Source organism: Melopsittacus undulatus, chromosome 4 (genome assembly GCF_012275295.1).
Source record: "Melopsittacus undulatus isolate bMelUnd1 chromosome 4, bMelUnd1.mat.Z, whole genome shotgun sequence".
Classification (NCBI taxonomy): Eukaryota; Metazoa; Chordata; class Aves; order Psittaciformes; family Psittaculidae; genus Melopsittacus; species Melopsittacus undulatus.
Window position 1 is genome coordinate 38,953,528 of NC_047530.1, and position 27,572 is coordinate 38,981,099.

At 38.0% G+C, this 27,572-nt stretch overlaps 1 protein-coding gene across 2 annotated transcripts in view; it reads left to right on the plus strand.

The window, feature by feature from the left end:
* The first annotated feature begins 1,415 nt into the window (after window positions 1–1,415).
* Window positions 1,416–27,572, plus strand: part of SNX6 (sorting nexin 6) — a 28,788-nt gene continuing 2,631 nt past the window's right edge. The window contains exons 1-13 of one of the 2 annotated variants that reach the window (XM_034061829.1): window positions 1,416–1,481; window positions 1,642–1,689; window positions 7,229–7,333; window positions 8,129–8,239; window positions 9,856–9,977; window positions 11,945–12,068; window positions 13,085–13,180; window positions 14,494–14,599; window positions 17,067–17,142; window positions 18,419–18,458; window positions 19,636–19,722; window positions 20,633–20,792; window positions 21,850–21,935. In XM_034061829.1, the coding sequence (XP_033917720.1) occupies window positions 1,476–1,481; window positions 1,642–1,689; window positions 7,229–7,333; window positions 8,129–8,239; window positions 9,856–9,977; window positions 11,945–12,068; window positions 13,085–13,180; window positions 14,494–14,599; window positions 17,067–17,142; window positions 18,419–18,458; window positions 19,636–19,722; window positions 20,633–20,792; window positions 21,850–21,935 (1,167 nt within the window). In that variant the 5' untranslated portion in view covers window positions 1,416–1,475. Of the gene's footprint in view, window positions 1,482–1,638; window positions 1,690–7,228; window positions 7,334–8,128; window positions 8,240–9,855; window positions 9,978–11,944; window positions 12,069–13,084; window positions 13,181–14,493; window positions 14,600–17,066; window positions 17,143–18,418; window positions 18,459–19,635; window positions 19,723–20,632; window positions 20,793–21,849; window positions 21,936–27,572 lie in introns of both variants that reach the window. The other variant, XM_034061828.1, reaches the window with a different exon arrangement.

Here is a 27,572-nt window from a genome sequence, read left to right on the forward strand (position 1 = left end):
CTGCTTGCCTCTGTCTTTACCCCTTCAGCATGACAAGGTCAGTGTTTGAACAGTGGTCACACACTCTTTCTCAGAATCTTGTAAAGTATTTTTACTTCTCTTGACCCAAGTAGTGAGTCAGTACTTTGGAATGTGTTGTATGTGTCGGTATCAAGCCAGAAACAGACTGTGCACATGAAAATTGTTTAAAGAACAGCTTTTTTACTTATTTACAAAATGTATGTTCAAAGGCCTCTTTCCACAGCTGTACCAAGAACAATTTCCAAGAGGCAATTTCCATTTCTGAATTCCAAAGCCCACTTCTAAGCAGCACAACGCTGAGAAAGCTTTCCCTTCTCTTATCTTGAGGCTGCATGAGTAGCGTTTCTCAAGGTGTGGTTTCCAGATCCCATATAAATCCATGGAGCCACTGTGGCAGGCGGTGGTCCTGTTGTCCCACTAGTACTTGTACAACTATGGGCTTGGCTGGATTATGGACCTGACTGATGTAAACTAATCATTTGTTGCAGGATTAATGTGCAGCTGGACCGATGCCCTTGCCTGTCTACTGTATGCCCGCGGGAGTGCGAGTTGTCCACACCTGCTGCCATCTCTCAGCAACGGCAGACGCTTACATCAGTTTATGCTGATCATTAAACCTCACCCTGAGGCCATTTCTCGGCTGTTCTAGCTCTGATTCACAGAAAAATGCTGTCCGGGGCTTGGACTCCCTGCCCTCCACCTTATGTCCTGTGTAGTCTGCGGATGCTGATGTTTTCCACAGTCATTAGAAGTGACATTTAGTGGCTGTTTCTTAGCCTGAATGAAAGGCATCATCAGCCTTAGGCGCGTAACTACCCATAGATTCAAGGCGTATTATAAATCACTTAAATTTCTAGCACCGTGTAACTGCACAGTCCGTTTCACACACATGCTTGTAAATATGCATGGGGTGAAGGGCTGGTGCTGGGAAGCCCATCTCTCACAGGGATGATTGATGGACAGAAAAGCAGGACAGCACGGAAGCCATCGGTTATGCATACAGCTCAGGGATGGCAGCAGAGTTCTGCTTGTTATGCACATATTCAGGGGTTCTGCACACTTGCTCTCGGTGTGCAAAGCAGTCGGGGTTTGTACACACGAACAAAGCCGTTCTCCGCTCTGCACACCGCACACGGGAACCATCCACGCACTCTGAAGGCCAGGGTCTCGGTGGCCGCCACAGCCACCACGCAGCCCCAGACCCGCCGCTGACTGCAGCGGATCGAACGAGAACCCCGGGGCGGCAGCCAGGCCCCCCCGTTTTCCCCTCGCCGCCACAAGGCCCCGCGCCCTGTCCCCGGCAGCCGCCTGCAGTCGGCGCACGCCGGGGAGCGCCGCTCCCTCGCGAGAGGTGCAGCTCTCCGCAGCCCCGCCCCGCCCCGCCTCGCCTCGCCGCCGGGCCGCGGGCGGGCTGTCGGGGGAGGGCCGGCGGGCGCGCAGCGCGGCGGGCAGCCATGATGGTGGGTCTCGGGGCGGCCGCGGTGCCGGGGCGGGGCGGGCGCGGGCGGCCGGGTCGCTAACCTGTGCGCTTTGTCTCCCCCCGCACCGTCCCGCTGCTGGCCGTGCCCCTCCGCGTCCCCCCGGCCCGCTCCGCCTCCTCCTCCTCTTCGCCCCCAGCAGGAAGGCTCGGACGACGGCCCAGATTTCCTCTCGGAGGAGGACCGAGGTGTAAGTGCCGCGGGGAAGCGTTGGGGACCCCGGCACCTGGGGGCTGGAAGGGGGGAGGGTGGGTTGGCTCCTTCCCCCGGGGTCCAGCCGCTGCTCCCCGGCCCGAGCCCCCTGTTGGGTACCCGGAGGGAGGCGGGATGCTTGGCGGAGGCAGGCAGCCGAGCGCGGGGTGTGTGTCTCCCGGGGTCTGCGGACGTGGGGATAGCACGGCCTCCTTCTGGGACTGTGTCCGTGTGTCCTGCCGTGAATTTTCATTGTTCTGTCACCCAAGTTTTGGAAGGGCAGTTCTTCCGTGCTTCTGTGGGGCTAGCTTGGGAGGGGATGTTGTGTCTGCTGGAGATTCACGTCCCCTCCCTGTGTCCTTCCCTGCTCTGATGTGGGCCTTCTCCCTCTGCACAACCCCAGGTTGTCCAGTGCTCCTGACCAGGCTGACCAGCCTGGTGGAGAGCACCAGGTTCCATCTTTATTCGAGAGCCAGGGCCTGTGTGAAATAGCCCTTCCCTCTCTTCTCTCTTTAGGCCCTAAAGGCTCTCCCATAGATAACAATGGGACATTTACAGCCACACGCCGCATAATAAATGCTTTATTGGAAAGAAGTTATGTCATTGGGACAGGATGCCACGATTATGTTCCTTACTGAGAAAACCTTTTCTCTGCCCTGCTGTTTCTGGCCTTCATTTCTCTTCCAGCTGCTGCATCCATCTTTCTTTAACTTGCCTGCCTTATTTAAGCAACAAATCAGCTAATCTAGTGTAACTTACTCAGACTGATTGCCCCTATTGGTTAGAATCTTAAGAAAGAATGACTGAGCAAGGTAGGAGAGCAGCTTCTGGGTTGCCTAGGCTGTTGCTGGTTATTAAAAGTGGCTGCATCTAGTTGCTAAAAATACAAAATCTGAAAAAACACTATGTTGGTATATCCTGTTGTCAGGCACGCCATACTCGAACATCAAATATAATGTTAAGTATTAAGCATTTTTGACTGTATATATGTGGTAGGAATTCAGTGTGTTTTGTGTTCAGCTTACGGCCAGAAACTAAAAAAGGAATTCAGGTATTGTGTGATGCCAGTTCAGGCCACTGTAGAGCTTTTGTCTTTAATTATACAGCTACTTAGTAAGAATACTGAATGAAAAAGAGAGAAAGTGGAAATTGTTGTCCTTTGAGCATCTTCAGAACAAGGACTGAAGAACTTGTTATTTATGGAGTGGTATTTTACATAGGTCATCCCCGGTGTATAGGAACAGACACTGAAGTGCACAGTTAGGTTGTCTTTTTACCTGAAGGTGCAGGTAGAACATAACAATGCAGATCTGTTTGTTTGTTTGGTGGGTTGTTAGTTTTCCCTCTAAGGCTACAGGTATTCAGAGGTCACAAGTTACTGTGAGAGCCTTAAGAAATCTCTTAGCAGTCTTGTTTGTGCTGTTGGACAACTTACATCATCTCAGTTGGCCAAGTGCAGCTCTTCATTTTCCTTCCCCTCCCCCATCTTCATCCAGCACTGAAGAATTAAATGAGAACAGTGTGTTAAAACACAGGGTATTTGCATGATTTTGATACAGAAAGTCTAATCAAAAGCAATACTGTCAGTCCTTTAATGAATGGAGTTGCTGTGCTTTAATCTTCAGAACGGTAAATTTTTATTTTTCTTAGCAGGAGTAAAAACAAGCAGCTCCTCAAAGTGTTTCCCTCATTCGAATTTGTTGCCTTTTTCTGTTTGCAATTAAAAAAGGAGCAGGTCATGCCTTTATTTGAAGGCATGGATGGCAGATTTTGGTTAGAGTAATAGAGCTTTTAGTTTTGAGAACAAGTATTCTTTCCTCTCTAGAATTCAGATATTGCTACGATCATATGCTTCTAATTCTTCAGAACCGTTTTGGTCAGCTACAGTTGTGTTAAGTTTAATGTGGGGCAGTGGGATAGAAGGTGGGCTGGAAATTATGCTGATGCCACATAGAACAGTAATTCTCAAACAATTGTATGCTACCATATGGAGCCTTTTCTGGAGAATTGTCAGAGCACTGAGAATCATCTTTGAGGAAGTAGCAGTGGGTGGTCTGTAGAAGGAGCTTACTATAAATGGTCTGCATAAAATGAACTTGTTGGAGTTGCTTTTCTGAATCTCACTTAGGAAGATACTACTGAGTTCGCTTGGAGTAACTCTGTTCCTACTGAGTTTTTTTATGCTCTCTCTACTGTAAACAATACATGCTTTGAAAGGTGGTATAGTGTTGCCCTACTGGTATTGTCCTGTGTATTTTATATAGATGTAAACTTAAGCCGACTTGGCTAATGCTCTTGTCTAGTCATTCAGGAAAAATGAGCTACCCCTTGGAACAGGTCTGCTAGGAAGTTAATGCTGTGAAGACTGTAATCTCTTGTTGTAAAAGTATTGTTTGTTTCTTTGCCTTGTGTATTTATCTGCCTGTAAGGAACCCATTGAAGGAAGAGTCCTTTTTCTTTTAAGAGTTTTGAAAGAACTTAGAGTACAGAAGTTACTGTTGTTAATGGATGACATTACCTAGGAATGTAGGGTTTGATTGTTTCCCTTGTATCCACCAGCTTCCTTCCGTTACCATTTGAAGTATAATTGATGCTTGAGCAAGAGCTAAATCCTCTCCCTGCATTAAGTTCTTTTAGTACTCTAACACTGCTTAGCCCTTGGCTTTCCGTGTTTTCAAGACTTGGAATGAAACTGGGACTTTCTTGGTATTGCATAGGAAAGTGTAAAGCACCTAAATCAAGTTAGCTATTGTTTTGCAAGTTGTTCAGCATGGGTGTAGAGTATGTATCTAAGCATAAAATTACTGTGTGTTGTATGTATTAGATTGGGAGAGAGGGGCAAGATGCAAAGGGACTGTATCCCACCTCCATTTTTTCCTGAATTTAAGGTACTTCCATTTCAGTTTTCATCCAGATCAGTTTTTTCATCCAAATTGGGTTTTGTAACATTTTTTTTCCTAATTTTCTATTCTTTGTGACTAGAAAACCATGGTGGCGGTTTTCTTGTGGATGTAGTGATAAAGAGATTGCTTAAGTTTGTTGTGTGATGATGTTGTTTGTGAATTTAATTGCCGGTAATACAATGTGAACCGTTGTGTCACATGAATACATATAAAGTCTTTCAACTTTCTGATTGCCTTTGACACCTTTCGTAAATGCTTCATTACCATTGCAGATGAAAAGGTTCCCTGTTGGCAGTCAGGCTACACAGCATAATCTAACATATGATTAAACTCTTCAAAACTGTTACAAACTTAACTAGTACGAATCAAATAGTCCTTTACAGTTGTATGTCATGAATTAAGTTCTCATGTTTTGGTTCTAATTTTCTCAGCACTGGTAAGCATGTTGTTTCTGGAGTTATGAGTAGTGCATATGGCCAGGGTGCACTGCGCTAGAGATTGCATACACGCTAGTGACAAACTCGAACAGCTGTTGCACTGAAACTTAGAATTTTGTGTTGTACCACTTTTTAAAAAAGGTGGAAAAAAAGGTGCATTTGAATAGAAACTTTCGTGACCTGTGACTAGACTAGAAAATCCTTTTGGATAATCCAGATTATTTGCTGAGATTATTCAGCTAATGTATCCTGGGGACCGGTGAAAAACAAACAGTACCTCAGACAGTGTGGCTACTAAAAACTTTTTTGCAAGCTGAAAAATGTGGTGTCATGACATAAGGCAGACATTGGTATGTCAGATTTTATTTTTCTTTCCTAAATTAGATGGTAAACACATTGGAAACTCAGTAGGAGCTAGGAGATTCTGTCTCTGAGAAGTGATCTGCGATGGATTGTTGCATGATAATATGCCTTTGTGTGAAGCTGTGACCCCCTAAACCTTGGAAGAATAAAACAAAAAGCAATGCCTGAATCACGTGTCCGAATATGTTACTGTGCAGTGGTTTTAATGGTTTCCAACTTTGTTGTAAGGAAAAGCTGTAACTATTTGTATAACAGCTATTAAACTGTTATATTTTGCTACCTTAGCAGAATATGCTAGACAGTATGATTTTGGTTTTACTTTAATACATTAATTCTAAGATATGCTAGTCTGGTTGCTGCTACGTAACCATCGAGGTTAACAAGAAAACTAGAATGGGCGCTGACCACTGTGATTTAAGATAAGGGTTAAGATAACTGGTGGAAAACAAGATGTGGTAGTTGATGCTTCTCTCCTAGTGCTGTTCAGTGCCTTGCAGAGTTACCTTCTAAATCTGCTTGTCTGTAACCTTTGTCCTCTCTTGCTGATACTTAAAGAATTTTTTGTACTTGAGTATGGACTTCAAAATGCAGCCCTGAGAATGCCTATGATGAAAAAGTCTTTATCCTTGTGTGTCAGAGCATTTTTATGCTGTAGAATGTAATGTAGAATTTCTAGAAAAAATGCAGCACAGAATAAAACACAGGTCTCAGTAAGGAGTAGGCCTCATGAGCATGGCATTGAAACTTTTTTTTTGACACTGGTTGGAGAAGATTTCAGAGTTAGCCTTGCTTCTTATACAATATTCTGAATGTCTGTTGATGATGATGATGAAATTGTTATGGGATAGACTGCTCTAGAACAGTGAGGATGAAAAGGTGAGGGGACTCAGATTCCTGGTTGGGGTCTAGATGAGGTTAGTTTCACCAAATTCACTGTTGAAACCTTTGTCCAGTTACTGCCAAACATTGCAGTGTTCAGTCATCTTCAAATTTTTCTGTATTTGACCATTGTCTCTCTCTTTTTTTCTTTTTTTTTTTTTTTTCCCCAGTGTGACTTTGGAATTATTCTGTGAGACAGTTCAGGTTTCATGTCTTGTGGAAAAAAAGTGTGTATTCCTTGCACTTTTGCCATTACTCATGCTGTTACTGAAGAGATTGAAATCTTAGTTTTAGTTGTTTGTGTGTTGGGGTGTTTTTTCTGTGTGTGAGGGTTTTGGTGGGTTTTCATTTTTTTCCCCCCAGAGAAATATTTCCAGAGAGATTTACGTCTGTGAAGTTCAGGATATTTTTTTTTAGGCTTTTTCAGTATGTCATGGTAAATGTTAAACAAAAGGTTTAAGTGTTAAGAAAAGTGTTAAGACTTAAGACAGTGTGAGTAAACCATGTCTTTAGTAGCTCTTGCTTCTTTGGAATATAGGACCACTTTTCTCCCATAATTACCTTTACAAGTACATTTATTTACAGCAGGTTGTCAGTTTGGGAGAGTAGGGGGAATGAAGAGAGAAATAAATAAAAACACCTTCTGAACTTGCTGCTGTCTGTAAGTATACTTTGACCATATCCTTACTAGCAAGTTAACGATACACAGGAATAAAAATAGCTTACTAACAAGGAGTATGGTAAAGGAAATTGCCTGTATTGTCATGTGTGCCATAAGGAGTGCTACTGGATTTCTTTTTCTGCTGGAAACTATGTTTTAATATTGACTTTTTTGTAATCTTCAGTCTTTTATAGATGTTCAGCATTGCAGGATCAGAGTTTTTCTCAAGGGAAGAATATGGGAAATATAATTCACTTTTTTAAAATTAAGCTAAATAGCTTTTTCTTTGTTTAGCTTAGAGCAATAAATGTAGATCTCCAGACTGATGCTGCTCTGCAAGTGGATATCTCAGATGCACTCAGTGAGAGGGACAAAGTGAAATTCACTGTTCATACAAAGGTAAAAGCTTGGGTTTGTACACTGAACAACTTATATAGAAGAGAAAGTTTCTTTATGTATTGAAACAAATGTAGCACAATCCAGAGGAAGTGAAAAGGTAGCTTTATGTCATGTTTTAAGAGACTGTGTAGCTGCAGTGCTAAAGTTGGCTAAAATTTGAGGGGTTAAAAAACTGTTTAGAAAAAAATGACATTCCGGTTTTTGTATTGTTACATTGTCATGCCGTTCCCATGCTTATAAGTTGGCCTGATTGCAGGTAGGGTCTTTAATATATCTCAGTATACTTCAGTGTAGTTTTTTGGGGTGTTTTTTTGTTTTTTAGATTAGCTGTGGTTTCAGATACTTAAATGTATTTCATAATGGGATTACATTCAAGAATAATTTTTAGTTACTGCTCTTTATGGCTTTTCTTTCTTAGATTTGCATGTTTATTGATCTCAGAATCACAAAATAGTTGAATAAAATTTCTGGAGATCATTTAGTCTCATCTCCTCCCTCCTTCCTACAACTGAACTGGGTGAACCAGAGCTCATTGCTCAGAACTTGTCCATTTGGGTTATGAATATCTCTGAAGGTGGAGACTCTATAACCTCTTTGGGCAGCTCATTCCAATTGACTGCTGCACTAATAAAGGTGGGGGTAATTACTGTTGTATGAACTTTGCTTTTGGTCAGATCAGTACTTGGATGATTGGATTATTTTTATTTTTACAGGGATATTCTGTTGTTCCTTTAGGGTGCTTTTCCTGTACTAATGGAAAACTTTTCATTATTCTTCTTCCTTTTTCCTTTCTAGAGTTCCTTACCAAATTTCAAACAAAGCGAATTTTCTGTTGTCCGGCAACATGAAGAGTTTATTTGGCTTCATGATTCTTTTGTTGAAAATGAGGATTATGCTGGCTATATTGTAAGTATTACAGTTCTTTTGGTTTATGTGCACTATATTCTGTGGGCTGTATCTAAAGTACTTGTGGCTGCATTTAAATGCAATGGAAATGGCAGATGTTCATTCCTTCTAAAATCAGATCAGATGCTCTAATACTTAATTTTATGCAGTTACACAAAATTAATGGTTGAAGCAGGGTTAGAGGAAAGTTAATGTAGTTGTCATACTTTCTTGCCTTTTTCTCCTAAGGACTGAGTAGTTTCATCTGTATCCAAGTATATTGTCATCCACCATGCTAAAATTGTGGGAGATAGGTGAACTGTATAACTAGGTGGTATTATTTTTGCAAGTTACTTTTTAACCTAGTTACAAGTTTCATGTTGCCTTTGTTTTAGCTGGAATGGCAGAGTACAGCAACTGAGCTCTAGTAATTATACTTTTTCAGTTTCCATGAAGATCAGAATCATTTTACCATAAATCAGTTGAAGGGGGAAAAAAAGCAATACCAATACCATCTAGAACTACAGTGAACCTTAATACACAACTGAACAATTTGTGTTTTCGAGTTTATTTCAGGCCTCCAGGGAGCAGAGGTCCCAAAAGTGTCACTTTACAATACTACCTATTGAAAATGAGTGCTGCTGCTCATACTTCAGTTACAAATAGTAATTTTTGTCATCTTTATGTGAAAGTTAGGTATTAATTTTGTTTTGGGGAGAGCGTGTCTGCTGATTCACAAGGTAAACATATTTCTGATTGACGTGGGGGTACATTATGATTAATATAGTCTGATGTGTCATACCATTCTTGAGCTAGTCTTTTTTTAGTCAGAAAAACTATTTGAAGTGACTAGACCTTCAGTATAGCAATAGCTAGTTTCAGACAATTGACTACATTGATGCCAGATTTTTCTTTTATTTGTAACATGTTAATGGAATGGACAAATAGTGGTGTCATAAAATTTAAGCATAGCTTAACTCTGTTCAGTGTTCCTTTTCTTTTGGCAATTGAGGATTAGTTTGAATGCAGTGTTTTCTTTTTCAATCTTAATATACTGTAATACAAGATTAACATAGAGACTTTTTTACTGTGTGCTTTGTTATTTCAACAGATGTATCTTTAATGTCAACAGTACTGCAAGAAAGACCTAGTGCCTGCAAACAATATGGAATGTTTTTTTTGGTTTAAAGTTTTGGGGGGTTATAAACAGATGATGTGAAAACAGTTGTGAATTTATTTTTATTTTTATTTTTTTCTTTAAACAAGAAATATTCTTACCAAATAAGCTGAACCACAACCAACTAAAAAATGATTTCAAGTTTTAGTTCATTGTCATGGGAAAGCTAGGTATCTAAGTATTATTTAGTTTCTCTAGTTGTTAAACTATTGAAGCCATGAATATATTAATGAATATTAACTAATACTTTCTTAATCTTCAAGAACACTTGGCCAAAATTGGTATAGTAATGCAGCATGTCTAACTCATGAATGAGGTACTTTATCCATGAATGCTGTAATGAGTGATGAAAGAGAGTGCCATATATTAGAAAGCTGCAAGCAATCCACAGTTCCTGTACTGAATGGGTTTTGTTTGACTTAGAAGAAGAGCAGTTAAAAGAAAATTGATTCAATTCCAGATTCCACCAGCACCACCCAGGCCTGATTTTGATGCCTCAAGGGAGAAATTGCAGAAACTTGGAGAAGGGGAAGGATCGATGACTAAAGAAGAATTCACCAAGATGAAACAAGAACTGGAGGCGTATGTAAACTTGATTACTACTTTATTCTTTTTTTTTCCTGTGTCTCTCAACTTTTAATGCTGTCTACTATTTCATGTTTCTGATTTCACTATAATGGTTCTCTGCGAGTTATAGGCTTGAGAATCCAGTTGCTACGTAGCCAGGGTTATCTTAGTGATCATGATCAGAGCCATTAGGAAAATTGTAGAAATTTCATGGAAGATCTTCTGAAGCAGGAAAAAAAAATCATGCTGTTCTTGAGCATTCTTTTATAAGAAAAAGACTAGTTAGATCCTTTTCTTCACAGAATATATGCAAAGGGAGGAGGTAACCTCTATCTTAGTTCTGGTGTTCCCCGTTTTATAAGCGGAATGAGACTAAGGTTTATACGTGTACTGACTGAACTAGGGAGTTTTGGATGTGGTTGATACTGTAAATGTGGATGCCAGCTTTCTATTCCCCAAGAAATATGAAGATTACTGGAAAATAAATTTTTTTTTGTCTTCTGGCACTCCCTTTTTCTTTCTTTTTTTTTTTTCACAAGGAGAATGTGCTTCCTGAAAATAGTATTTTCCTTTACTGTGAATGTAATGCATATTGAAATACCAGCTCTAAGGCTTTTTGTTTCATTCTGAGTTACACAGTGAAGTTTCTCCTTGCTTCATCCACTTTCCTTATCATGCATTCACTTTGATCTTTTTCCTGTCATTGGTTTCAGTTTTCAAGTGTATATTTACACTGCTTCTAGACTACTGCTATCAAGAGCTCTGAATTGGCAAGAAAAGTACATAGAACTCTTAGAACTGCTGCTTTCTCTCCAAACTCCAGCTGCTGTGAGCAAATGTCTTAAGAAGCTCTGTTACTAGTGTTATGTACACAACATAATTTATAGCAGAGTAGATATACACTTCATATGCAGAAAACTGGAAATTAGCAAAACACTATAGATTTTAAAGAATCTGTGGTTTTCCAGCGGCCCTGATCATGATTCTCTTGTGGTCTGGTTAGGGGTTGGATAACACAGAAAACTTTGGGTTTCTTCTACTGCCACCTCCATCCTCTGCATCCTCCTTTTTTGTCTTCACTGAATGACTACTACTCTCACTGAGATCAAACATCTCCCAACACTGGCCCTGCTGGTTTGCTGGTATGTAAATCTTAACCTCCTTGCACATAGTGGAAGCAGAAGTGTTAAATATCATTTCACCATTTGACCTCAGAATGGGGAAAGAAGCCCCTTCCTCATTTCTAGACAGGTTCTATCTTACTGAATTTCCAAAGCAAAATGAATTCTAGCAAACTTGTATTGATAAGAAAGCCTTCCCATTAAATTACAAATGCTTTAATCTTGAGTTGGCTCAACTGGGCAACTGTGTGATTGTTATGGTTAAATGTGATTTTTTTTTTGTTGTACCTGCCAAACGCAACACTTAATTTCACTTTTAGAACCACTATGAAGCAAGACACCCATGTAAGCTTTGTCCCCAAAGGCTAGGTGCTTTAACTTGGAATTGAAAGACTTCCATCTAAACAGCTAACAAAACTACAAGAACATTTTAATGAGTAAGGAGGGTGCAAATAGGCAAGGGGATGGAGATGGGGAGGAAGGAATTTGTACATCAGCTGTATTGTGCCTAGTGACTGTAATCTGTCAGTTTTTTTGGTTTTGGGGAGCTGGGGAAAGGATGATCAAATGAGGTTACACTTTCAGCAAACCTATGTTAGCTAGCCCTAACAATTAGAATGCATTTGTTGCGCCTTCATTAAAAGCTTCTCTGTAATGTGTTAAGGCTTCAGATTTCCCACTAGTATTAACATTGTACTGTTTATTTATGCATATATCAGATACTGGAGTGATAACCTCTACTACGTCAGCTTATAATTTTGTAGCCTTACTGAGGATCCTTTAAAGATGCTCACTAGGCTTACCTTAAGCTGAATCTCTTCGTGTTAAATTCTTATGTCTTGTCTTGTTTCTTGTTTTCAGTGAGTATTTGGCAATATTCAAGAAGACAGTTGCAATGCATGAAGTATTTTTGTGTCGTGTGGCAGCACATCCTATTTTGAGAAAGGATTTAAATTTCCATGTATTCTTGGAATATAATCAGGATGTGAGTATTGAAAACTGAATTGCTGGGAAGAGAAATCAAGATGTACTTTTATGGTAGGATGGAAAATTGATTAAGAGGGCTTTACCTCCTGGGGTAAATGGCATCAGTTCCTTCATTCCAGACATACTTGTATCATAAAAGGTAGAAATTCATTTAGGCTGCATGGGTTCGTTTTCCTGTCCCCTGGGGAACCAAATGCACTATGTGCTCTAGCTTCAGCTTCAAAAATGCTAGTGATAATTCAGTATGTTTTGGGTTGGGTGGTTGGTTGTTTTTTGTGGGGTTGCTAACAAAACTAGAGATGATTTCTAGTGAAATATTCTGATAAGTAGAGCCTTTTTTTGTTAATGATGTAGGTGAAAATTTATTCAATTTGTTTTTCTAGATACTGGACTACTGTGGGTATCTGCATGTTACATACTGAATTGCTATCTAATTTTTGAGTTAATGGGGACTTACTGGATTCATGATGACTAGTGTCAGTTAGTGATTGCTCATATCCTGCAAACAGTTCTTAGTTGCTTTTTAAAATTGCAGAAATTAGCATTAAATGCTGGAGGAAATCACTGGAAAGACTGCCTCAACTGAATACATGCATAACTTCAGAATATGTTACAGGGGATCCTCTTGGTTTTTGATGTAGAAATGCTTACTGCTTCAGGAACTCAGTTTACTAAAATTGAGCAAATTTAGATAGACAGGAAGAGTCTGAGACCGAAACCAACATCTTCAGTGCACCGAGAAGTAAATGCTTTCATAGAAAGTCAAAGATCTGCCATTTGATAAATACTGTATTATTAATAACTGAAATGTACATCTTGTACATTGATATATGTAGGTGCTAGAATGTTGCTGTGTTTTATGTTGTTTTTTGTTGTTGTGGGTTGTTTGGGGGGGTTCTGATGGGTTTGTTGGTGCTAATGCAGAGTGTAAGACTATCTGTTTATTATTGTGTTTTTAAAGCTTCTGTTGCCTCCAGAAAATGATCCAACTTGATAAATGAATTTGTTTTTCAGTTGAGTGTTCGTGGGAAAAATAAGAAAGAGAAACTTGAAGACTTCTTTAAAAATATGGTTAAATCAGCAGATGGTGTCATTGTTTCAGGAGTAAAGGTGATTACTGCTTAATTTGTCAAGATTTAAAATATATTAACTTTGTTGTCCCCTTTTTTTAATGAAGCAGAATTTTGCATAGCTACATCAAAGGGATTTATCTGGCAATATCTAACTTAATTCTTAAGAGGTAGAGTATGGAAAGGAACCTGGATGCAAGATAACTGAGAGCTATCTGAGGGCTTTCAGTACTCTTTCTCCTGGTTTGTAAAATTTAGCAATTTTTAAATCCATATAAAATTGATAATCTGGGCTTTTTTTGTTCTGGCCTGTCATTTTATGTAGTTAGAAAGCTTTCCCAACTGCTGCAGCTCAGAAGTTACTAAAACAAGTGTGCATTTTACCAGCCTTGTAACATCCTTCTGCTGTTTCAAAACTAAGAGCAGCAATAAAGGTGGCACTGTTTTTCCCAGTAGATAGAAGAATGTAACTGAGACTGAAAAAGCCAAAAAAGAATGTTAATGAAAATTCCATTTCATTTTGACTTTTCCAAAATGGAAAGATTGGTTTTGTAACAATCATAAATTCTGCAGAAGATTATTTTGATCTCTTTTCTTCCTAGTGCTAACTTTCAATTTACAAGCCAGTTAGAGGAGCTGAAGTTCCTAGCTGTAAAATCTTGAGTTTTAGAACTGCTGGATAGTTTCTGTAACTGTGAGTTATGACTTGGAGGAAAATACAAAGTCCGAATAATCAGGGGTTTTCATAAGCATGCTGTTCAAAGCCCATGTTGTAGGCTATCCCATGGTAATGAGCATCTGTGCTATTACGTTTTTAAAAATAAATATAAACTATCTCCAATTGTAATACAGAAAATATTAAATTTTACCTCTATTACCAACTTGAAAGAAATATGTCATCAAGATCAGTGTTCCTGAGCTAGAAGTTCATATTGTCTCTGCTGTGACTTCAGCATCTGTGCAGCTGGGTGTCTCTCTTTCCCTTGTCCCCCTTCCCCCACCATTTTTCTAGATATATGTCCTTTTATTAAGTATTTGACATTTATTATATTTTTCTGTCGTGAAAGTGGTAGTTAGCAGTTAAACTGTTTCCTTCACTTCAGGTTTAGCTGTTTAGACCTTTAAGACAATTGGTATGGATTTTTATTGAGTTCTTATTAAATTCATAATAAAACTTCAGATCATAACAAAATAAATGAAGAAGAAATCAGTTTACATAACTAGTGTTTCAAACACTAAAAATAGATTGCATTTCATGTCACAGCAACAGCAATATATGCAAATTTACTCTGCAGTTGCTCTGTACAGAGTGAGTGGAATCCTGTTTTTTTAAGTTGTTCTTGTTTTTTGTAGGATGTGGATGACTTCTTTGAACATGAAAGAACATTCCTTGTAGAATATCACAACAGAGTTAAAGATGCCTCTGCCAAATCTGATAAAATGACAAGATCACATAAAAGTGAGTTCTTTCTCCAGGGTGAAAATAACACTGGTTAAAATGTACAGAAGTGGTTCATGAGGAGTAGTAATTTTTAGGTTTTGGTTTGCATGTAAAAAGTGAATTAATTTCTCCAAATGTAGTCTTCAAAAAATCTGAAAATCAGGTTAAACGTCTTTAAAGTTTAGCTTTTGTTGTAATAGACTAGATGGAGTAAGAACAGCCTGATGCAGCACTGAAGATATCTTAATGCTTCACGTTGTCCCTCTGGAAGAGAAACACACTTTCAGTAATAACATTTTTCAAAGTCTGATTCTTAGTTTTAAATGTGGAGGTCTGCAATATAGCAGTATGTGTGATTTTACTCCCAGTGAAGTTGCTCTTGACTGGATGAGCTTGCATTCATCAGAGCGCAATTTCTTGCCACACTAAGCATTGCATTACCTTGCTGAGCAACAAATTCCTATTTGGGCTATTAGTTCAAGACTGGGAAGTCAGGTTTCCATTTTTCAGCTTTTTAGAATGGAGATGGGAATGTGTACATGCAGTAGCTTGATTTGCAGGACTCCTTTTCTTGTTGAGGCAAGATTTTTCACTTAGCTCCCTGAGCTGAGTGCTAGCTAATGTGATTTCTGGAAGCTCAGGATAGTCCTCTAAAGTACAGTGCATTTATTTGCAAAAATGGAAAGTCTTTGTTTTAGGATTACTATGTTTGGTTTAGGATTACAGTGATTTGAGAAGCTTGGAAAGAAGCTGACCTTTATTGCCTCTGACTTTGAGCTTTTAGTGTTGATAAATCAGAATTGAACAACTACTAGATTCCACCTACTCTCTTGAAAGTTGTGTCTGATTCATAGATTCCATCTTTGCTATCTATGGTAACAACAGTTCACACAAAACTAGGCCACGAACCTTTTGTGAATCTTCACTGGTAAGGACTCTAAATGGGTATTGAATGAGACATTAAACCAAGAATTTACAGAGCTCTTCAGATGTTTCTCTTGCTGTTGTATGAAGAATGAGTCTTCTGTAGCTTTAGTTTTGATGTTAGGAGATGGAGAGTCATTTATGGCTTAATGAATTACTAAGGGACCCCATGTCTTCATTCAGTTCCCACCCAGTGTGGTTTCTGGTGTATTGTTTGCTTTCTTGAAATGAAAACTGAACTTCATTCGTGGTAGGTAGCTGCCAGACTTTAGGTAGTGAGAGAGTGTTTCACGTTGGTTGTAGAACCAGGAAAATGTTTAGAAATTAGGCTGTAGAGGATGTGATGGGAAAGGATTGATCAAACTCGTGACAAAGCTCAGATCACCTAGGATGTTTACTGGTAACTTCTATCAAACTGGAAATTGAGAGAAAGGGCCCCTTTAGAAATTCTGGCTAGTGGAGTAGAGCAGTAACTGGGAAACCTGTTTTGGAAATGGGCAACCTGTAGTAAAAATATAGTAAAAAATACCACCAAACCCCATGTAAGTGTGGATATCTTCTTGACAGAGAGCTGCAGGGCTTGCAAATACTAGCTTCCTATTTCCAGCAGAAAATCTATTTTTACATTTAAATGGGAGGAATAGAAGGGGAGATTAATGGCTTCCTAATACCATTCTGCACTGTAACCAACTTCAGTGATTCCCTTGGGATCTATGGAGTAATGAATTGGGAAGCAAGAGACCCACTCAATCTGTTAAAATAAGGTTGTGTTATTTAAAAAAAAACAAATTCTGCTTGAAGGCATATAAACTTCAAAAATAACAAGCCAATGTATTTTCCTGTTCATTGCTTGGATCTGTTAATGTTTTCATCATCCAGTGCGTTTATACTAAGAGCTTTTCAAAAAAGCCATTTGTGCAAAGATTTTATGTTTATGATTACTGTATAGTAATACCTCACTAGTAAAGTTATACAGCCTTCTTTATGAACCCTGCTTCTAATTTAATTGTTTAAAATGCTTTAACACTAATGTTATATCAAACAGTGATCACTTTTTCATGAGGTAAGGGTTTCCTGGAAATGAGGTATGCACTAGAAAGTGTTATGCATATAGCACTGTATTGTGGTAGTTAGGAGTCCATATTCACTTTACTGCTCTCAGGCACACAGATTTACTCTTCATTATTGTTGGACAGTGATTATTTTTTTCTAATAGCTTTAGACTTCAGATACAGATTTAAATTCAGACTTTAGCCATTGAGTTTGTACATCTTCCACCAAAGTAAAACCTAACCAAGTTGCACATAAATTTACCCAGCAGGTACTAATTGTATTAAATACTCCTAAATAAATTACAGACTTCACAATTCGATGGGAATGCCATGTTTGTTGTGTGAAGTTATTCTTCATAATAAATGACGTGATCAGAATTTTACTTCTGCTCTTGTGTTATAGCATGTTCCTTTTAGGAAAATATCTCTACCTGAAGAAAGAGAGCAACTTCAAAATTTTCAGAGAGGATGAATGAAATAGTAAAACTAGTGCTTACTTGTTTTTCTAGATGTGGCGGATGACTATAATAGAATTGGTTCTTCATTATACTCATTAGGAACACAGGACTCCACAGATATATGCAAGTAAGATATTGTTAATAACTTACGCGGGAATTTGCTAAGTAGCAGTCTAAATGGTGGCCTGCTGGGATCAGTAGTTCTCTTGTTATGAGAAAAACAGAATTTATTACGGTTATAACACATGAAGGGATTTTCTTCTCTAATATTTATTTTCTGTAAAGGCTGCTTTAATATTTTTGCTTTACTCCTTGGAAAAAAAATGCTGGTTTTGCAGTTTGTAGAAAATAACACAGATGAGATGGAAAAGTCCTCATAGAATAGGAAAAAAGCCCCAACTCACCAGATTTTTTTTTTCCTAAGCATTTTAAGTGCTTTGACATGTGCAGCAAGAACAGGTCTTGGGCTGAGTACACTGACTTTTGTGGGTGTTTCCTGCACTAACATCTTGAAAAATAGTTTTGCTATTCTGGCAACTTTACTGTAACTTTCTTGGAAAAGAAAGTGATCTGCAGAGATCACTAGAACTCTGAAAATAGAAGAGGGTCCCTATGTACAGATGTGTGTCATTTTATCTCTCAGTGGTGTGCCTAAATATGAACTTCGATGTATCTGAAAGTAAAACTTAATTCACTAGCTTAAAGATGCGGATGTTTGTGAATATATACTCTTAGTAAAGTCAGTGTGATGACAGACAGGAGATCGGTATGAAAGGTAACTAACTTATTTTCAGTAATTTACCTGAATTACCATGTTACAGTTCCAGATCTGGTGATAGCTTACATACCAATTACTTTGATGATAGTACTGAGATTTGATGGGGTCTTTTAGGAATTGTGTCTGACTATGATTTGACTATAATTGAGTCTGCTGTCACATTGAACCCTTGTATTATCTTCTGTGATAGTGATGTGCCACATTGTTGCTCAGCCTCCCTGAATTCCAAGTCGGGTGTGCATCATGTTTACTGCATGCAGAAAAGCACATTCAAGTCTAAGTGAAGGACACTTGGTAATAGCATGAGACCATTAACCAGTCTGGTGGTGGCTGGGGTTTCATTTACAAAAGCATAAAGAATCCCTGAGGAGCTGTGCAATTATTCTTTGATAAAAAACATCTATCGCTTATGCTTTTGTCCCTTATCTTTTCTTAAGTTGTACAATTCCCAGATGTTTGAAGCACTACGATTTGAAATCATTATGTTCTCTTGAGTTCTGTGGATTACAGTTCTGAGCAGTGCCTTTACAGACTTTATTGCCAGATACAGATTATATTTTGAGTTCTAGAAAGTAATTAGACAGCTCAAATTAATGTTGTAATATAAGCTGTTTCCTTTGTGCAGGTTTTTTCTGAAGGTATCAGAGTTATTTGACAAAACAAGGGTATGTACTATGAAACCTTTCTAGATACATTCTTTGTGTACATCCTGCAGGTGGCAGGACATCTTGTGTCAAGTAGACGTTAATATGTGGATGTCTTATGGATGCTTCTATATGAAGCATTTAAGCAGTGTGTGGTAGGGAGTGAAAAAGCACAAGATTTCAGTCATACATTTTGTAAGATGATTGATCTTTAGGATTCTTCAGACTACTACACATTTCTAAGCAGTCTTTTCTGTCTTCTATGTAATACATTAGTAAAGCTGCTGTTCCTTTAAAATGCTTCAGCACTTGTTATTGGTTTCAGTACTTGTTACTGGGTTATTGCAGAACTTGCTATGGCAGAAAAAAAAATCAGGAATGTAATCCTTAATCAAAAAAATGGTTGTCATGCTGCTTTTTTTTTCGGGAGCCAAGATCTGTTTCTGCAGTTCTTTGACTCAAAAATACTATTGCTGATGCTCCTAACTAGATTTTCAAATATCTTATTTATTTTGCCTTATTTGTTTGGCTTAGTAGAGCAGGAGATGCATGCCATGTATCAGGAAGACTTTCAAATAAAAAATATGTGCATTTCCTAAACGCAAGCAATTGTACCTGTATAAGTACATACTTTAAAGAAAATGAAGTTAACAGAATTATTTGCTTTGACCTAAAATGTTTTCTTTTTGATTAAAAATGTACCTGCAGACTGTTTCTAGATTCATAGAAATGTGTTTCAAATACAAGCAAATAAATGGTCCAAGAGACCAGTGAACTTAATACACACAGTTACACAACTAGTCTGCAAAGGTGCCTTAAAAATTTGTTTTCCTTTGATCTCAAAGACAACACAACTTCTTGTGCAGCTCTTTGTACTAGGTAAGATTTTGTTTCTCTGCTGTTTTTCTAGTATTTGGTACATACAGTTGAAATTTGGAAGAAAGCATTTGTTAAAATAGAAAGGTAGTTTCAGTTACTGCTTATATGGTTGGTTTTTACTTATGTTTTAATACAAAATCTTAATACTGCCTCCCATGATGTATTTTTTTAAGTATTCTGTCACAAATGCATCATCTTGGTTTTTGAAAAAGACAATCTGTCATGTATTATTGTATCTTTTATGTTTATTTACATCATACAAGTGAATACCAAGGTCTGGATGTTTTTAAATTGATGCTTTTACTTACTGTTTTTCCAGAAAATAGAGGCCCGGGTATCTGCTGATGAAGACCTTAAACTTTCTGATCTTCTGAAATACTACCTAAGGGAATCTCAAGCTGCTAAGGTGAATTTATGGGCTTTTGTTCAGTGCAATAGTATTTATTTAAAAAAAGAAAGGGGGAGGGGGTAGAGATAAGGGATCATCTTGAGAAATACACAGTAGGTAGGTTAAAATCCTGCCACCTCTAGCCTGCAATTTATCCCTCAAGTGTAAAACCTGGATCTGTGTTGTATATAAGGAATAACAATGCATTTGCTGACTGTGGGACCATTTGGAACTGGCTTGGAACCGTGTGATCCACTTATCAGTGGCAAAATGTGCAGTGTAATTAAAAACAATGGAAGAGCTATTAGTGAATTTTTCATGTGTTTGCTGCTTGTAGACTGTAAGCAGGTTTTTTTTCTTAATATTAAAAGTGGATGTTCCACATGATCTGCAAGTGCTGATACAAAAACACATGGGCCAAATTTGATGTTCTATACCTACAGAAAATTTCATTTTTAATGTTATTTGATGTAATGCAATTAAGTAATATGAGAGAATCAGGAAGCATTTGACAAAAAATGTGTGTAGTTGGAAGATCACAGCAATAACTGTTGCACAAAAAATGCTACTGCTATTTCTTGGGCCCTATGTGTATTTCAAAGACATAATCTAAATGTAGTTGGTTTCTAATTTAAGAAGGTGTGAAATTTCCCATGACTGCCCTTTCTTAGGCTTTTTGGAATATCATCTAAGCAATCTGCTACTAGCCTCTGTCAGACAAGATGTAGACCAAACAATATTAATGTTGCATGTCTCATTCTGTATGGACATTGCTGTGACTTGCAGATAATTCAGTAGGAACTGAAGTACAGTAAGAAAGACTAAAATTAATCTGATATTGTCATATATATATATTCAGTATATACTAAAATCCTTGAGTAGATTCTTGTAAACTCTATATAACCTTTAGGTGCTTTTTTTTTTGTAGGATCTCTTATATAGAAGATCTAGGTCACTAGTGGATTATGAAAATGCTAATAAGGCATTGGATAAAGCAAGGGCAAAAAATAAAGATGTACTGCAAGCAGAAACTACTCAGCAAATATGCTGTCAGAAATTTGAGAAAATTTCTGAATCTGCAAAACAAGGTACTTGGTGGTCTTTGATTGTATGTTACGACTTGAAAATGAACAGATTTTCGAATATGATTAGTGAGAATAAATTTCTGTTCTGTTTCCTAAGCAGAGCTATTATCTTTCAGTCAGTATTTACTTATTTTAGGAAGCTGAAATAATATTTTCCTTTGGCTCCTTATAGCTCCATTAGGCAGAGCAAAGTCTAGGTGCAGATTATTTATTAACCAGTTGTGGGGGGGGTTTTTTGGCATTTATCATGGGATAGGATACAAAATGGTAATTGCTAGCAGTAATGGCAAACCTCATCTTTTAATGTGTTGTTGAAATTCCCCTTTTGGTTTTATGCATTCTACTGTGAAGGCAGCAGTCTGTCACAGAGATGATACCACAAACATGATAAAATGCTACTACATCATAAAAAAGGGAGAGATGTGAAATGAGATTTCACTGAAGTTGCAGATTTACAGTGGCTCTAGAGAAAAGGAACCTTATTTACGTGTTGCCCTTTTCCTGAGAACTTGTTCTTTTCTTTTTAGGCTGAAATTGTTTTGAATTAGTAGTCATCTAGCTCAATGTTTGTGGCAGATTTGTTAAGGGCTTAAACACCACGCTCTTCTGTTTTTATCATTTAAGAGTTGTTTGACCCTGTAAATCTGACTAATGATTCCTATAAATGAGACAGTGGAGAATGAGTGATCCTGTTAGCCACAAAAGTATATGCATAAAGTATACGTGCTTATTTTAGCTTAGTGTCTTCCCGAAAGATTTTTACATAAAGCCTTGGAAGAACAATGTATGTGGAATAAGAGAATTAAATGTTTAAAAGCACCCACATTGCAGTCTTCTTTCAAAAGAGCTTTTTGTCCACAAACGGTTAGCTGGAGATGAGGAACTGCAATCATGATTTGCTTTCATCCCACAGTATAGCAATATCTTTAGCCTGGAATGTGCCTGGGTTTTTTCCCTGTTGCCTTCTCTCACCCTTTACTTATCCATCCTGAAGAAAGTCTATCAGCAGTTGAGGGCACTAGCATAATACTGTTAATGAATACATTTTTATTTTCTACAGAACTGATAGACTTTAAGACAAGAAGAGTTGCAGCATTCAGAAAAAATCTGGTGGAACTAGCAGAACTGGAATTAAAGCATGCTAAGGTAATTGTGATCCTTTTTGGCCAGTATTTAAATTGATTTTAGATATTGTATGCTTGAATAACCAAAACAGTTACATTTATTGTGTGATATGTGCTTCACTTTTAGGAAGGGGAATTCAAAGGTAGGCACCATCCAGAAAGGTGAACTTTCTTGAATAAGGGGTGTGGTGGGGAAGTACATAGGTGAAATATCTCTGAGGGACTGGTGTGCTTAAGGTGCCTTTGGAAAACTCATTTCCTTGAAGACAGTTTTGGCTTCAGTTTTATGTTTCTCAAGCTGCTTTGATATTTATAGAGGCAAAGCTTGAATACCTGCCTATTTTTAAAACCCCATCTTGCCCATTTTACTGTGAGATAAGAATTGGTTTCTCCTGTTATTCAGGTGTTGCGGACTTGGTGTATAGGATAGGCTAACTATTAAGTATAAGATCACTCAGGAAATATCAGTGTTACTCTGTTTTTTGAACCTTTTTGCCTTTAAACTATAAAATGCTAACAGAAGAGGAATGTTGCAGGTAGCCTTTTCAGTAAAATAAATTTTTGCAGGGAAAAACCTAAGGGGTGTGTACTGTCCTTAAATTTCACAGTATCTTTGATTCTTCTAATTCATATGAAATTACTGGTTTTGGTTAAATGAGGTTAACTGCTCTGGTTTCATAGACAACAGTCTCTTACTTTGGCAGTCCTATACTAGGAGGTGGCTTTCTTTTAAAAAGGAAGTTCTTTAGCGTTTCTCATTATTATAATAAATCTGAAAGTGTGTTGACTACCAGGCTTGGAATTAACTCAGAATGTATCTGTTGAAAAGACTAAGAGTGTATAGTGTTGCTGAGTTAATTTGTTACTTCTTCACACTCCTTTCAGCAGTGTTGGCAGTGTCATTCTTCATTCTGCCAAACCCATTGTTTGTAAAATTAATGCACTATAAGAAGGGTTGTTTTGGGGACATTTCTTTTATCTTTGTGAGTATAAGTTCAGCTTGATGGGTATTTTGCTGGTAATCAATAAGGTTTGGAATACACTAAACCCTGCTCATCTGAGAAAGGAATAATGTGCTATATCAGAAATTCAGCTGTATTTCCCTAGAGTTTTAAAACTTCTCATAATACTTGGCACTGTTGAGCCTTCCTACTTCTCTGTAACAGGTGTCTTTACCCAGCCCTGAGTCTTTCAGAAATTCCCGTGTCTGGTCATGAATGTACCAGTTACATGTTTTAGTGAAATTAATAGTCCTAACAGTCATACTTGCAACAGTTTTTATTGATTTAGTGTATCATGCTTTAATAAGGGAATGAATCCACACAATTTATGTCTTACTTCAATTGACTCTTCCTCATCTCTTGTAACTGACCCTTTCTGAAGTCCCCGTGTGCCCTCAAGTAGAATGTTTTAACAATGTCTCTATCTTCTAAATTATCCTTAAAGGATCATTGTATTAACTTTCTGTACAAGTCAAATTCTCATAGCAATATGCTCTTGAATTTTGACAGCCAATAACTGCAGAAGGCAGAGGGAAAATGATTTATCTCTGTAGCTTTCAACTTCCTTGATACATGCTTCCTGATGTCCTTAGTTTACCTGGAAGAGCTTGATTTTTTTTTTAGCCATTCTTCATTTGTCACCACGGTTCATGTTTAAGATGGAGGTCTTTAGATAGTCTGTCCTGTCTCAGTCTGTGACTTATCTTTGTCTTAGTAAATTTACTAACAAGGAGTATATAAGGCTATATTAGAAGTTTTGAACCGTAGTTCTGGTTTTGAAGGTGAACTTTTTCTATTTACTGAGCCTTTTCACCTGCTTTGTTATGGAGCACTGTAACATTCACTAGACAGTTTTGAATATTTAAAACTTTACAATATAAAAGGCCATTTGGGCTAAAAGTGACGCTTTTTGAAATGTTAACAAATGTTGAATGATACTTTGTTTCTCACTAAGTTTGAAAGTTCTGTGTTTTCCAACTCTGTGTTTCATATTTATTCAGGGCAAGCTGCTAACAGATGGATCACTTTTGTTGCTGTGCTTTTGTTTCTATAGATTCTGAGTTGGATTATTACAGAATTTACAAGTGCAATAGATCATATTTTTCAATTTTATATAATCGGAAGTTTTATTATTAACACTATAACCGGCATATTTGAACACAGTCTTATGGATGGGTTTTTATTAGTCAGTAGAGTATTGAAGGACAAAATGGTTTGACCGAGACTTTCTGAGATAGTTCAATGAAAGGAACAGAGAAGATATGAAAAGACTTGTGGGTTATTTTGAGGTAGCATTGTGCCCTGATGTGTGAAGAGCAGTGTTAGGGGAATATGAACATTTCCCCTTGTTCCAGAGAGGAAGTTTTTATAGTTGTTGCAGTGCACAAATCATGAATAGTGCTCCCACTGAAAAGAAGCCAGGTGACCCTGAATTGTAGACACCCAATTCCTCTTGCAGTAGAGTCAAAAGAGGGCTGGTAGAAGCAAAAAAAAAAAAAAAAAAAAGCTACTTTTTTATGTAGGTAATAAATTAAGGCAGTCAAATTAAAAGCTCCCTGCTTTTAAGGTTCTGGACCGAAGACTTTGCTTGATGCTGTGGCAGTCCCTGTCTTCATGCTTTTGTAGCTACAGGAGGCAGGTGAAGTTTTAGCAACCCCAAACTGGGAAGCACTTTTCTTGTCAGTGGCATATGAAGCACAGCACTCCCAGGCTTTGCAGCATTATCTGTTACTCAGGTGCAAGTGTGCTTTCCAGCAAAAATTCTAACTGGTGAGCAGGGGCTGTGGGCAACAGAAAATGCTGCTGCAGGTTTTCACTGGAAGTCTTCTATTGTGGTGTTTTGTTGTTGTTTTTTTTTTGCTGGAACAAGTACCTCCAGACTAGATGTCATGCAGAGGCATCTGTCTCTGAAGCAGTCAAACTTCTGGACTTGGAGTTGCCCAGCACAGAAAGCATGGAGGTGAAATCTGATGCACCAGTGGGTGCTGGAACTCACCTGAGAGGCTGTCTTTGGGAAGAACTCAAGTCACAATGAAGGCTGCTACATGTCTTACTGTTAAAAGTTGTTTGCGCAGAAAGAACACAAATCCCAAAACAGAGATAGCTGCACCAAAAAAGTCAGAATGACCAAAGTACTGGCAGAAGGTTCAGAGACACAGCTTGCATTTCCTGAGCTGTGTCTGGCTATATGGCTGTAAAAGGCTGGAGGGTGATAGGGAAATTAAGCTGTTAGTAAATCAAGGACACTATATATCCAAATACTAAGCATACTCTCTCTGCCCAGTTATGTTTATAACACTTCCTTATAAAATACTTGCTAATATCTTCTTATCCTTTCCTGATTGCAGCTCCAGCCTTTTGAAAAAGCTAAAAATTAGACTGTGGGTTGACATTGCTTTAAGTTGATGCAAGTGCACACTGCTGCCAGGAAGGATGATGATGATGCATAACTCTGTTTCTTTCACTTATGCTGGCACTATTATGTGTGCAGCTGTGTAGTAAGATGGAGCTAAAAGTTGCTCTGTTTTTTTTCTGAGCTTTACTTTCAGTCTTGTTTTCACAGCATCCCTTGTCAGAACACACAATTTTGGCTGGGAGGGTCTGGAATTAAAAGACAGCTGCCTTCTTAGCAGCAGCCTGTACCCTAGATTTACTTAAAATAGCTGTCAGACTGCAGCTTCAGGTTCTGCTTGGTCTCTGACTTATACTAAATAGATCAATGTTTCTTTTTCTATGGCTGTTCTGTCTGATTATCCCCCTAGGTAGTGTTTAGCTTCTGTTTTGCTAGCTTTATGTTTCTTTGTGACTTCATGCATCTGTAGCTAATGTAAGACATAATTAAGTGTTTTGATATTTAGTGCAAAAGCTGCATTTAAGACTATTCAGTATTTTAAATGGTTGGATTTTGTGGAATTCCTGTGTTGGACTTCATGTTCAAGAAGGGAGGTTTGATAGTTCGTGAAACTGTTAAGGCTATAATCATATACTTAAAGCATTTGTAGCCATGGCTATACTTTTAGAATCTTTCGACATATGAATTATAACTGAGTAAAATAGCCACTTCCCTCAAATAAAAAATTCTCTTTCCACAAATATTAGTGTATATGCTCTTGCCTTTGTGGGTTGTTGTTTTTCTTTTTTAAAAAAAAATAATTAATTGTGCTATACTTGCAACAGATGTCTGTTTGGAACTGACAGAAGAATAGAATAAGGGATGCTAAGGGATTTGGCTATATGCTTTGTCAGTAATTCTTTCTTTCCAGAAAAGAATGTTTCTGTCACAATGGTTTTGCCAGTAACTGCAATATGTAGAGCATAGGAGACTTGAGTTGACAAGAAAGGCTTTTCTGAGTCTGAATTTATAGGACTTTCTTGAGCTATGTGATGTAAGTCAAGTATATCAGGTTTTGCAGCCAGAAAGAGTAATAGCTCACAGCCTCTATTTTCCTTGATTTATTTTAATTTAAAGAAGGTTGTTCTTGTGAACTTTGTATATTTGATCTAATGAAAATGAATTATGTGCCTGTTTGGAAAATTTCAGTAGACTGTGTGGCTGAGTCTAGAAATTACTAATGTGTAAAGGATGTCCTGGTTCCATCTTTTCTTTAGGGTGCTACATAGTGGTCTGTGAACTGCAAATGCACTTACTGTTGCTGCTGAGCTATAAAGAGATAGCCAAAAGATCACTGCCGTGCTTTAGTTATAGGTAACTTGTGCATAGTCCACAGGTGTACTTCAGACTGAAGTATTTCATTTGAAGACTGAAGACTTCAGACTGAAGTATTCCTTTTTATTCATTACAGCCAATAATCAGCCTCAGTAACAGAGCCCTTACATTTATGCATCCTCTGCACAACAAAGATGGGCCACCAAGTCCCCATGCATTTCACATACATTGAACTTGTTCATCTCGCAGAAGCTGTTGAAGCCATAACTGAAACTGATGTCTTCTGGATAAGACCAAAAAGGATTCAGTAGGCACAACTGGGAATCTTCTGCTTTGAAGCCTATAATTTAGTTAATTGTTTAATCTGGATTATAGGAACCTTAATGGGGAATTGAATTACTGTTTCTTACCTTTCGGGCTGAGGGACAAGTGTCCTTCACTACCACAGGTCATTTAGAATGCTTTCAACTGAAAAAGTAAGAATGACAAATTCTTTAGTACTTGCGTAGACTGTTTATCAAGGCCTTGCAAATCACAGCTACTGATACTGTTTAATATCATGCTTTTGTCTGTTTGAAGTTTCAGATAGAAAGACTTTAGAAGGAAGCCATTTCTCCTGTGTACATAACTGGGCTGTTATCATACCTGTACTTTTCATTCAGACTATTTTGTTCCTGCATTTTATCTGAACCTGACAGGAATTACTCTTCACACTGTCAACAGCCCAACGCTGTTGCTTACACAGAGCTTTCAGATTTGGGAACCAGTCTGCTACAGCTATTTCATAAAGTGTTCTAAGCATAAATGAATGCATGAAACAATGTGAATACCTGGTTGGGGGGTGGGCGCCTTTTTTTGGTTTTTTTAAGGTTTTTTTAGGGTTTTTTGTTTGGTTGATTTTGTTTTGGGTTGGGGGGGTGGGGTGTGTAACTGTTTTTCGTAGAAAATAAATCCTGGCTTACTTGTCAATCACATATGCTTAATCGACAAG